Genomic DNA, 13,915 nt, shown 5'->3' with positions numbered 1-13,915 from the left:
TACTCCCACTTTATCTTACATTGTGCTAGAAAGTATAAAACAATACATTTATAAAAATTAATGAAACCTTGCCAGTTACAAACACCACAAGAAATGCATTATACAGTGTAATCTTTTCTTGGATGCAAGGCTCCCTTAGAACGGAAAGAAATAGATCAAATGATTTCAAGATAGGATTTTCAGAAAGAAAACCTAGCAAAATTATACTTTAATTATATTCCTTGAGGTTGGCAACATAAAATGTGATAGACAGAAACACATAATCCCTTCCTAAATTTAAGTTACAGTATACTATAGATTATAATTGTTATATTCTCTGAAGTGATTTATCAAACTCCAAGAGCACAGCATTCCACTTCAATAGCAGCAGCTCTCTTCCAAAGGTCATTAAAATAAACTACCACAATGTAACACAATTGGGATTAATTTAAAATGCATTTTCTACTATCCATAAAACTATTAATAAATAGGCTTCAATCCATATAAACCAAGTATGTCAGGTATATAACTATGTTTAAGAATAACTTACAAACTAAAATTTCATCAGAAATTAATATTTGAAGACTAGAAACAGTAAGAAAATATCCAAAGTACTATGAGTCTAGATGAAAATGTTCTATTTTATTTTGCTTTATTTTTTGAAGTTGAAATTAAGTCCACGTTTTCATGAATGGTAAATGTGTTATGTACCACTAAGCTATATTCTCAGATAAAATTTGTGGTTTTAAATACAGAATGTATCTACCTCTATTTCTCACATGCTTCTTATTATGACAGAGTTTCAACATATTTGATATAGATACCACTGTCAACTAATTCAAAAAATATATAACAAATGAATTCAGGAGACATTATGAATGCTCTACAAGTGATGTTAAGACCATTAGCTTCCTAAGAATTGGTCCAATGAAGGGTGTACACAGAAAAGTTAATTTTTTTATCTCCATGGGAAATTTTGATTTTTGGAGTAAGTATGGACATAGTTACATGTTGTCATTATTTGAGAAGGTAATATTAAAAAGTAGAAGCTCTACCCAGCAACAAAAGCAGTGTAGTAGGCCTGGCCTGGTGGTGTATGCCTTTAATCCCAGCAGCTGAGAGGAAAGAGCAGGCAGACTACTAAGGTCGAGGCCAGACTGCTCTAGAGAGCAAGTTACTGGACAATGAAGACTACACAAAGAAATTCTGTCTCAGAAGAAAGAAATAAACAAAAAGCAATGTAGAAATGTTAAACTGGAAAACATGATATTTTCAATCAATACTGAAACCCAATATTTTAAAATACTGCACACTAAGAAAAATACTCTACAATTTGAAAATGTCCCCAATAAAACCCAACGAAATATCAGGACTAGGTCCTCCTGCATTTTTTAGTAAAAAATGCCATTACCACAGTAACACAGAAAACATTGGCTCACATCTGAGGTTCTAAGTAACTAATGATCAAAAGTATGGCAACATTTTTTTACAATGATGTATGCATTTTTAAGTCATAATAATAAACTTTTAATTATTAGTGATTTTTCTCATTTGAAAAATAATTTTGAAGATGTTCATGCTATAAAGTTTTATTAAAATAACACCATGGAGTAAATGACACATTTAGTTCAGAAAAGTAAGACCTAACATAATCATTAATATTGAATGCATGAATTGAAAAGATGATTGGAAGAAAATGTAATCACTGAATATAGCAGCATGTTCATAAGGGTGATAAGTCTGGACATATTACTCTGTCACCTGATTCTAACCTCATTCTATGTCTCCTGGGGATAGTAAGCTACCACTGCTATTTGTTCAAAGTCACCAACTCAGAAATCGGTCTCTTTAGGCTTATAGCTTTAGAGTGCACCCAAAACTAGTTTCAGTGAGTCAAAGAAACTTCTAAATCGTATTTTCTAGGGGACATGGGAAGGTAAGGGAATTGCATGAAAAATAAATTATATTTAAATGACAAGACAAAAGACCAGATAGCATAGCTCAAGGTCAATCTAAATTTTGTCACTTCTACTATACACACAAAACACCCCAAAATGAATTTTTGTGTTTTGGAATTAATACATGGGAAAATACCCTGAGTGACAAGAAACTTGCAAACATGTCAAACTACTGGAAGACATTTTAAAGCAGAAGCAAAAGGAGCAGGAGTGTGGAACGGAGACCACATTTGCCTCATGACCCACAGCGCTATTGGTACTTCTAGAAATGCAGTGCAGCTGAAGCTTCTCAATGAAGCTGAATAAATTCAATAGCAACTGAGGACCCATCAATAAGTTAAGTTCTTATTGAATCTGGGACTTCTTATATTGAAAACATTGATTGTCCTACAGAACTAAGACCTTGATGGAAAGTTAGGGATGTTTGCCCACTTGAGGATAAGAAGTAAAATACACCTAAATTCATTTTTTTAAAGAATATAGCACTATTTATCTGTAATTGGAGACAAGAAGAAAAGTAAAAAGATTTCAACTAAACATGACACAATACTATCTCTTACTCATATTATCACACCAGTTCTTATAAATTTCATGATTTATAATATGTCATAAAATTTCCACTGTAACAATGACTTAATGTGTGATCTCCCACCATCACTGGTTTATTTTTGGTTCTTTAATTCAATGATAATAAAACATTAAATGAGACAAAAAAATCCTAAGCAACTAACAGACAGACTGTAACAGCAAACTAACACTGGCATCTAAGATTACTAACACAAAACCCATACCTTGTATTGAAATTCCATATAAATAGATATTACATATTTAATTATACATTAAAGCATTTAAAATGTAGTAGTAGGTGAAATAATTTCTGTGGATTAATCACAAAAATTCTATTAATAAAGGATTTTTGTTCAAAAGGTAGCTGCTCATGTAAACTAAAGTTTAAAATAGACTACATAGATTATAAAGTTTATTCAAGAACATTAAGTTCTCTGCCTTATCCACAGTAATCTGCATCCCTAATAAAAGATTATTTTCTTGTTCCATGAAATTAAGCTATGTCAAGAGATGATGATGCAATTTGTAACAGATGCAATAACAAGTAAATCATTTTACTACTCTTTGTTTTTAAGACAAGACAAAAATGGGGGGGGTTATGTTTATTAAAATTGCTAAGTTGGAAAAGTTGATGAATAAGTTCAAGAATGCCAAATGATGGAATTACAGTGGGTTACAAATATATATGTATGTAAATACATGGACAACCACAACATCTCACTAAGGTCTTAGTTCTACAGGCTAGCTGTTATTTTCCATAAAGGAAGCCCCAGATTTATTAAGAAAATAAGCTAATTTATTGATTGGTCTTCTCTCCATGCTTGTTATTTAATTCATTCATATAAATGTGTTCTTGAATTTAGGACAGAAGCAATTTACCAATGACATTGAAATCTGAATAAACTGGACATGTTGCAAGTAACTCTCATTTGTGATAGTACTCCATATTAAAAGTTCCACAGATTATGTTAGTCTTTAGAATTATTGTAAGGTTATGCAATTGCTTTCATTTAATCTGAAATTTGAAGAAACTGAAGAAAAACACTCATTATCCAGCTAGTAATTGAAAATAACTCAGTTTCTTGGGGAAAATCAAAATTGTTTTTCTCTGAGTGACTTTAAGTTTTATCTCATTGGGAAAAAAATATAAGCATACACTTACATGGACATCATTCAAATTCATTTAGCTTAGAGGCAAAATGCAATACAAGGAATTCAAATATAAAAAACTTTAAAATATTTTTGATTATTATTGTATGAATATAGGTTTTAAAATATTGTATATATTTAACAATACAACTTATCAATTTAAAAACTGAAAAATTAAAACAACCTGATATGCATAAAATTTAACTTCAAATTTTTCATCACATAGTATATATCCATTTTAAGTTAATATTTATGCTTCATATTAAAGTTGGTGCTCTTTAAACTTCAGGTCAAATTATCTATTTTTATCTGACAATTATAGCATATAGTATGGTTCAAAGAATTCTTGGTGCTTTCAAGAATGTATCATTATATAAGTTTGAACTAGTCTATTAATTAGCATAATTCCATCATTGATTTATCTAGACTCTCCTATTATATTTAAGGACAAGCATATGTCTCATTTTTCCTCGGACAAAACTCATCAAAAGCATTGAGAACACATATACAGAAGTAAATACACATACAGCTATAAAGAATTAGCTTTAAATAGAGTTGAATACTAATATGCACATACACTGCATTTAAGCCAACATGAAACTCACACACAACAAATACAGACAGGAAAGCTTATAAAAGTCTGGAGGGACTGTCATGATCACCCCTCCAAGATTCACCCCTACATTGCAGTTATGAGAAATGTTATGAACTTGATTTCAGAGTGCCTCTCCTTATTTGTTGCTCTTGACACGTACATGTATTTTGATTTATTCATCTCATTTAGGTGGCTGCTTTTAATGTGCCCATCTTAATTATGAGGTTATAGAGACAAAACTCACACTTAACCTACCCTTTGTCAACATGAGTGATGAAGAGCTCATTAACTTCAAATACACAGCAAACAAGTTATCACAAGCTAATCTTGTCTCTGGGAAGCCCAAGGAGGCTGAAGAGGCATGATGAAGAGCATTGCAACAAGTTCAGGTTTGTCAATTAACTGCCCATTTTTCTGTGAACTCTTGAGGGTTTTAGCATCTACAAGTTGGAAATACCCCCCCCCCCCCTTTGGCTTGTCCTTAAATTTAACTTGGTTTAATGAATAAAGCCAAATGTGTTGAAGCAATGGGTTTTCTCTTTAAAATTTTAGCCAAACTATCTGAGTAGAGTGCAGACAATTTCAATAATTATTCCAGACTTTGCCTACCTTACAAAACTCAACTAAAGAAGTCTGCAGCATATGCTCTGCTGTGCAACAAAACAGCAAATAAACACATCCCGAATGACAAAGATATCAAACTAAGCTTGGTTTTGTGTGTAAATCACCTAAAAGCTGGGAATCGATCTATTTAAGGAAATCAAATGCATCCTGCGGTTGTCTGAATCCACTGAAAACTTCATTTGAGAACTTTTCATCCTTGAAAAACACATCTTAGGTAATTTTTAAAAATGTGGACACACTTTTAAACATATAAAAAGAATGATATTTAGAAAACCATATTTGCTTTGGAGCTAAGTGTGTCCTTGAACTACTCTATCTTTTCAGATAAATGAGCACTGGAGTAGAGTGAAGTCGGCCAGTGGGCACAGACTTCAGAAAGTCATTCGCTGTTACCATCTGACTGGCTGGACTCTGCAGTACAGAAAGGGACCCCAGGCTACTCCTTTCTTCCTTTGGAGAAGTGTGGACTTCTCCAGACTCGCTTGCTCATGAGAGTTGGTTCTGTAGGGAGGGAGGCTTTGTGGCTGACAGAATTTGGGTGGAATGTAGGAGCTATTCCCTGCACTGTCTCTGCGCTCAGCACATCTTCCACCAATCAAGAGTGCTTTTCCTACTGGATGCTGAAGGACAAGCTGTGCTATCCAGTGAGAATAGCTGTGTGGGTTTTGTTTTCTAACATGCTTCCTACTGGCTGTAATTGTGACACAGTAATCACCTTCCAGCCTTATCCCTAAACTCTACAGTGACAAGTTGACAGCGTGAACTGATGGGATCATTCTGTTTAGCTTAGTACAGACAACTTCTCAGAAGAGAAGTTTTCTGTCTGTTAGTCCTTCAGTCAAGAGCCAAGAGTCAAGAGCCAAGAAAGGAACTCTTTCTGAGACCCTCACTCAATCCAGCCACTTGCCCTAAGCCACCAGCCACATGGTTCTCTGTTCCACCAGAAACACCCACACCATCGTTCACCTTCAGCTGCCTAAAATGAAAGGTGCCACGGGATCACTTGGGGTTAGAGTTCCTTTCTATTTTTAGGAGGTCCTATTGAAATAAAGAGAGACTGATAAATCTTTAGCACTGTGGAGTGTGGTGGATAGAAAGCTTCATGAAGTGTCGGGGAAAAACCTCAATCAGAGCTTTCCAAAGATTCCTCCCTTTTCCTACACCAGATTCTCATCCCACGCCCATCAGATAAATAAACGAAATAAAAGAATGCTTTGCAAATCAAACAAAATCGCGAAAGCTCCCAAACCCATCAGTCAACTCATTTCTCCGGATATTCCCTATTAGATGAAAGATAGGTAAGAGACAGAGACACAAAAAGAGAGACAGACACAGAGAGAGAGAGATTACCAGAGTTTTGTTCCCGTTCTTGCTGAGAGGGCCCCGGAAAACTCCCTTGATGTTGCGAAAGTGTCCGTTGCTGAGATGCGTGGAGCTGATGACAATGTAGTAACACTCCATGGGGCAGCCGCCGCCTCTCCTCCGCAGCCGCCGCTTCCACGCACCCGCTCCGGCAGCCGCAGCCCGGGCCGGGAGGGTGGGCTGGGGATCGCGACAGGGCGAGCGGCGGGGAGTGCGCTGGCGGCGGGCACGCGGGTTCCCTATGCCCGGCTGCGGTGCGCGCCCCGCCGCCTCCGCATGCCGGCCAAGCTCGCCCAGGCTCCGGCGGCGCAGTGTTCTCCTGGAGATCGGAGCGGGGACGCAGAGCCCCGAGGGAGGATGCGGCCGAGAAGGGGGCCGGGCCGGGCGGGACCGGGCGGGAGCGGTCAGAGCCCGCGCTGTAGGGCGCAGCCGGGCATCGGGAGCCGCCCGCGCGCCAGGAGCAGCGGCCACAGCATCCCCCGCGCCGGGCGCCCGCACTTGCAGTCGCTGCCGCTGGCAGGCATGAGTGTTATTATAGTGCGCGGCGTTGCCGGTCCATCGCACTGAGCCAATGGCAGGGAGCCACTGGGCTGATACTGAGAGCTGTCAGAGGAGTACATCTGTCACCCGCCACCTCCCCCTCGCCTCCCCCGCCGCCGGGACCCACGGCCGCGCCAGCCTGGCCACGAGTGGGAGCGCGTCGCGACCGCCAGGGGCCGGGAGGCGACGGCCCGTTACAAGTGCGAGACTCGAGCGAGGTGCGGGCGGAGGTGGGGCGGGGTGTGTGTGGGGGGAAGCAACGCGACCGCGGCTTCTGCTCTGCGGGTTGGGATGCGGGCGGGGGCGCGGGGAAAATAAATTAATTAATAATTTAGTGCCCAAGCCATCCGCTTCCAATTGCAGCGAATCGGGGCAGGTGCCAGGTGCCGCTGGGTTTGGCTTATGGGAGTCTGCGCTTTGATGCATCTATGGTATGGAGGGTGAATGCCCCGCACCCCCACGCCCCCAGTTACACATATCACAAGTGCTATGTGCTTGGGGGAGGGGAGTTGTGGCGTTGCGAGTGGAAGTGGAGAGAAGGGAGACGCAGGGACTCCTGATGGATGTGTTCCCGTTCCTGGCGCTCTCCCCTCATCCACCTCCCCTGGGAGCCTCAGTTCTTCCTAAATTGCCAAAGCTGAGAGAAAAAGAATGCTTTGCGGCAAGAGAGGCTGCTGCCAGGAGCTCCCAAGCAAGAGAGGTGCTGAACAAAAGCAGAAGCCTTCGCCCTAGAAGCGACCTAAAAGGCAAACCTCCTGCACACAAACTACTGCGCTTGTCACGGAAAGTAGGGAATGGGGTCTGCTGCCTTCAGTGGAGACGGATTGGGGCTGGATTTTAAAGAGTCAAGGCAGCCATCAGCAAGGGCTGCTTCTCCCCCAACCCCTCCTAGGTGATCCTCTCTCTGTAAGTTTAGCTCCTCTGAGGCGGTGGAGTGAGAGCACCACATCAGGTACACACACCATAGATCTGCTACTACCATAGGACTCATTAGTCGGCACTTAAAAAGATCGATACCAGGCATGGGAGGCTGGGAGATGGTGCCTTCAATGGATTTACTGAAGGCTTTATTTTCCTTTTGCCTTGAAAGGCTTAATTGGTTAAAGCAGATTCCAGACATTCTGATGCCCCTATGTCAGAGTAAACTGCAGTCTGATACAAGCTGTGTTTATCTTGTGTATCAGTGGGTCAAGACTGCAATAAGATCCAGTTTGTGTGTCCTATATATAGAATTTTATGTAACAATGACCCCCGTAAGCCATAATATGGTACTTAAATGAATCTGACAGTTTGATTTCACTTTTTAAAAGAAGATAAAATGGGGGAGTCTTGGTAAGAGAGGTGGTAGTCATGTCAGTAAATTATAAATTATAGAGATAATGGGGGAGGGGTGGATTTATCTAAAAAGAAAATTTCCACGTATCATGCTTCAATTAGAAAATACTTGATTCGGATTGATTAAAGCTCATTATGAAGTGTCTGTTATTTAGAGACTAAATTTCTCTGATATCCACTTGGGGGAGTCTGAAAATCTTGGAAGAAAGAGAAGTGGAAACTCAGAAAACTTCTGTGCTCTTTGGAGGAGGTCACCCAGAAATATACAGAATGCAGAATGAACACAATGGTATTAGGAAAAATATTCATTTTAAAAAAAATTAAACAAATCTCCTGCTTGTCTCACGATAGAATTGTTTTTATTCACCAATTGAGAGTGTAGCTATTGTATATGGACTTCACTTTGGAAGGACTACAGAGTCATAATTATGCATTTGGAGTTTTAAAAAGTGTTATTAGAGAGAGTAAATTATTCAGTTCCATAGGGCAGAGCAATGATGCTCCTAAGGAAAATGAAGACACAACATGTAAGATTGGGTCATATGCATTTATGTTTTTGTGAGTGCATAACTCAAAAGAATGCAAGCTAGGTTCATATGCAAATAATCTTTATTTAGAATACTTCTGTTGTTACTGTCAGATATTTGTAACAGTCTAGTTTAGAAAATGAGAAATAGTTACCTGAATTGTTCCATGAAACAGATAGCAGACAGCATCTGCATCAAATGCCATACTGTGCTTCTAGGGGACATATGTACATGTACATTATATATTCACACTTGTATGCATATGTGTATAGCATGCTAACACAGGTGAATGTACACACATGTACATATCATGCACACTCATATAAATGTATAATCATATATAATACATACTTAGGTTGTCAATGTTTTTCAGTTTGTTCACAAACATTCAGATAATGCTGAGTGACTGAAACTCAAAGTTAATCAACTTTGTGCATCATTTGATTGAATGTTAGGAAGTTATCTAGTCAGTAAAAGCATCTAAATATTTCCATGACAAGCAATGGAGGTTTTACATGCGTTCTCAATGTATGCCTACACATAGACATGCACACTTTAGTGAAAAACCTCAACAATCCTTGGCAGGAGTCATTTTCCTGTCAGAATATTTTACTTTTCCAATTACATCCTTGATATAAAAGTGTGAGGCATTGGTCACAAGGAATCTTGTTTTTAAATTAAAAATAACAGCATAGATTTACTACCAATTCATGAAGGATGCTAGCAGTTATAAAGAAATGTCAAATGTGTGCATGGAATATATCCATATTGTTTATTTATACATGAATAAACCCTTACCAAAATCAACAATTAACTCAATCTGATCACCAAGTTTCTATACCTATAATTTGAACAAATTTAATGGTCACAGTCATAATAGTTATTAAAAATGAAACTAGTGACCCTTCTTAGTAATCACTGTTGCTAGCAGGCTCTTCACCAGTACAACAATCTTAATACGCAGAAGAAAGACACATTATTGTGGAAAACATGACTTCTGACATTAACTTGCAAATAGGTATAATGGGGGTTTTATTTATTTATTTTTTATCAAATACTTAATGTAGAAAATAATGTTTTTCGTCATCTGGAGAACAGGCACTGATTTTGCAACAATGACTTCAAATAATGTTATTTATTTCTATCACCTAAAAATTAATTATAAAATAAAAATATTTAATAAAAAAGTATCTAAAAGAATTAGTCTGATATCCTGAGACGTTGGGCAACTCTTTCGACATGTGCTGTTTAGAGAGCTATGCCACATTCATTTTTTTGTTTTTTTGTTTTTCGAGACAGGGTCCACATTCATTTTAAAATACAAAGTTTACCCTATAACACTTGAAATATGACTTAAGTATATAATTACCTATTATAAACATGCAGAATCAATGTATCTTAATCATACATTGTTTAAGATATTTTGTGGAGTAATTTTACACCCCTTGTGCTCAATTGCCAGCTCTAGCTGAAAAGGAGTAATTAAAATTTTAAATATAACATTTCCATTAGTCTAAAATATGTAATTTACTTGTGTACCATTTTAGTTCAATTTTCCCCTTCTGAAACTGCATTTCAAAACAAAAACCAGAAACAAACAAACAAACAAACAAACAAAAACCAAAAAACTCTGTGTACTTTGCACTTGTACTCATATACCCTCCTCCTTGCTGGCATCATGGTTTATTTAACTCAGATCCAAGTATCAGGCTGCTGCTCTGCATTGAACATTGCTCTTCATGTGCACCTGACTCACATAGGACATCAAGAAGATGCTGATACTTTAGTATATAAAACCAGGAAAAGAGAAGACCAATGGTCCATCCCTTAGTCCCAATTCCTTACCTGGATTCACCCATTAAAGTTGATCTCAAGTGAGTTAATCCAGTCTGCCTATTGTTAGTTGATGCTGCATGCTACAACCCCCACATTCTGTCATAGAAATCACTACATATTTTTAGTCTGTCTAGATAAATTTATGGAACTCAACTAAATGACCCACAAATTAAATTGACGTCTGAATCCAAGTCACTCAACTTTATCAGAATTCTAAACTGGGTTTTTACTTTTTATGCTAGTTATCCTTGAAAAATCAAACAAAGAAAATGCATAATGTCAGGGGTATCAGTGATCGATTCTTAGAATATTTTGGATGAAACGTTTAACCATCTAATTAGCCAATGTGTAACTTAGTGCTTCCTAAGTTTGCATTCTTGGTTTACATTTATGTTTGGAATTATACTGATGCCAAATATTATTCATCTCATTATTTTGAGCCAATGAGGAAGAATCTCAGAATTCAACAAATACATAATTTATTTATTCTAAGATAAGGCTAAATTATATTGTGGCATGTTGATAAGAAGGTGCTGTGTACTTAAATTGGAGATATGTAATGATAATGTCACCTCAGAGCACACTTAGGAACCATAAACTTCAAACACTTTGAAGCCAGTATTGCCAAACAGTCATAACAAATTCATGTTTGAGATTGGGCTGGATTTCAGCAAGGCAACATCATCTGTTGTATTAAATTAAGATTGTAATTGGGATATTTTGCCTGTTGTATTTTCATTTGCCTTCTTTTTGTTTTGTGTTTACATAAGTTCTATAAGCATATGGGCTTGTATAATTAGTTTGATGTTAGTACATTTAAGTAAAATTATGCCTTGAATAAATTTCTACGTGAAATCTTTTTAAAGATTATACTAAATATTCAAATATGAGAAACACTGGTATACAGGAGTTAAGAAGTATATTATATATCAGAAAACCAGTACTGACCTTATCTGCAGGCTATAATAGTATTGTATGAATCACTGATTGATGATAATTTGCAAAGTTATTGTCAAATTATTATTCCTTTAATTGGATCAATACTCACATTTCTAATTTCAAATTTCAATTTTAGGTGCTGAAGCACAAAACTTAAGCTTTGTAAATTCAACATCATGCAAGTTTAGCATGTGACTTTAAAAATCTTCACTGTGAATAAAAACACACCACTAATTAACTCTACCAGGTCACTGATAATGTGCAGTATATAAATTAGAGATGTTACAAAGTCAATTGTATATCAGAATCAATGAGGTTTAGAACCAATGTTTCAGTAGACTGTTACTATGAACATCTTGTACAAACTATTTAAATGCATTGCCAACAAAAGCAGTCCCTTGAGATGATTTATGATTCAAAGTCTCCTAACTTCTATTATATAACCTTTAAAATAATGTAAATGTATAAGATATTATCTTATGTATTTCAAACATTAATTTCTCTGATTCTCAGATAACAAATTTACTTGAAACTTATATTGACCAGGTCTGACATAATTAAATCCCATCTTGTTTAACTTATTGAAAGTGTGAGTTGTGGATATTTGTGCATTGTGGAAATAGGAAAAGTAATGCAAGTGTAAAATTACTTTTCTCTGGTTCAACCTTAAGATGTAAATTAATTATTTACACTATAAAGTACTTCTTACACATTTCTAGGAGGAATGATATCTGGTTGTTGTCTATAACACATTTAAAAGATATTGATAATTTCAAAGTATTTTCCCCCTTTCCTTGCTAATTCTTCTAAGTACCCTGGGATAAGTGCCAGAATATGCTAATTTACAAGCCAAAGCTATATTTTCAACATATTGCCAAAGAAATTAGTGGAATTGGATGCTACATAACAATTTCACCAAAAGGAATAACATTAAGATATATTATTTTATGTTAAGAAAGGAGCAGTTTTTACATTTCTGTTTTAGAGCATTTTGAAAGCAATATAGCAGTATGTGTCAAAATTAAAATGGCATATAAATTTTGACTCAGCTATCTCATTACTAGAGCTTGCTACATAGAAGACAAGTATTTGTGCAGCGATATTTACAAAGAGGCTTTATGCAACATTGTTTAGTAGTTTGTAGTTATAGGAATATGGCTATCAAAAGAAAATAGTTATATAACATGTTATATAAGCTAAACTTCTAAGAATCTATTAAAATAGATTTTGTAGGATCACGTAGCTGTTTTATTACATAGGAAATGTAAGCACTAAGGGAACAAAGCATATAATATAATTTAGATTTGTGTATGAATGAGAATAAACATATACTTTTGTAAAATAATAAACGGGTACAAATATGTAAAGAACTATGTAGATTATTGACTGTTTTTTTTTTAGTGTAAGTATGAGCTTAAAGACAGAATCAGGAGAGAAAGAAAATGTTGAGGAGGAAGAAGAAGACAACAGGCAGACATGCATAAATGTACAGACCAGTACCTTGGTAAAAGTAAACATAAGAGGAAAAGAGCAAAGGCTCATGGGAGGAATAAGACTGAAGCATTTTCTGATGTATTCATACATCTAAATAATATGTGAAGAAATTAGAATTGGAGATGAGTGAAAGCAGTCAAAGTATTTTTTAAAAGTTAAGAAGAGACACTACACTTGACCTTAGCTAAAAGTCCAAAAAGGATAAACTAATTTTGCCACGCCCACGACGGTGTCGCCCGCGTGACAAATGCCTTGGATGAGGTGGTTACGTGGGAAAGGGGGGCTCGCGGCCCTCGGGTCTATGCCCCCGGCGACCCCTTATCAATCTGCCCGAATCATGGTGCCAGGCTACACGGGACCACGCAAAATCTGCTTGCAGAGGCTGGCTGGCACTCTGCTTTTTTCTCTTTGCAGCTGTGACTATTGCTGTTTCCTTGTGTATTGATTTCAGGGAGTTAACTCTTAATGTTTCTGATGTGCCCCATAAAGAGAATAATGATTCCTCAAAAGTGGCCTCAATACCCCCACCTATAATTCAAGCTTTTAGGCAAACAGTTAAAGAGGGTCCTAGAAGTTTGGGGGAATTTATGAATGACTTAGAACAAAAAGAACTTATGACTCAGAGGGACAAAGATTCTAGCGAGGAGAGATGAAAGTAAAAGTCCAGGAACTCATAAGCAATCCACACGCGCAGCCAACAGCAGCTGCAAGGAAGCAGTTACAGGAACTAACCAGTCCTACAAGAATTATCAAGGGACAAATAGTTTCTCATCAAGGGTCCGTGGTGGCAACCCCCTAACTTTAATCCTAGATATAATAATTATTTGGAGCCATTGCCCTTTACGGGAGCTTATGATAAACATGGGAACCAATGGGTGAATCATAATAGTATGAAAACAGAATGGCATAAGTTACAGTTCATGGAAAGAATAGCTAGGTCCCAACCCCCCTGGTGCCTTCTCACCTGCAAGCAAAGGTTAAATATTTTCACACAAATGAAACCGTGGTTA

General features: G+C 37.1%; 1 protein-coding gene across 1 annotated transcript in view; it reads right to left on the bottom strand.

The window, feature by feature from the left end:
* Znf804a (zinc finger protein 804A) overlaps positions 1–6,333 on the bottom strand; it is a 204,610-nt gene extending 198,277 nt beyond the window's left edge. Inside the window, exon 1 of the mRNA XM_052726189.1 lies at positions 6,223–6,333. Within this exon, the coding sequence (XP_052582149.1) occupies positions 6,223–6,333 (111 nt within the window). The remainder of the gene's footprint in view (positions 1–6,222) is intronic.
* Positions 6,334–13,915: the final 7,582 nt, after the last annotated feature.

Source organism: Peromyscus californicus, unplaced genomic scaffold (assembly GCF_007827085.1).
Source record: "Peromyscus californicus insignis strain IS unplaced genomic scaffold, ASM782708v3 Scaffold_7__1_contigs__length_154581171, whole genome shotgun sequence".
In the NCBI taxonomy this organism is placed as follows: Eukaryota; Metazoa; Chordata; class Mammalia; order Rodentia; family Cricetidae; genus Peromyscus; species Peromyscus californicus.
The sequence above is the reverse complement of the archived record's forward strand: the minus strand, read 5'-3'. Positions and strand labels throughout refer to the sequence as shown.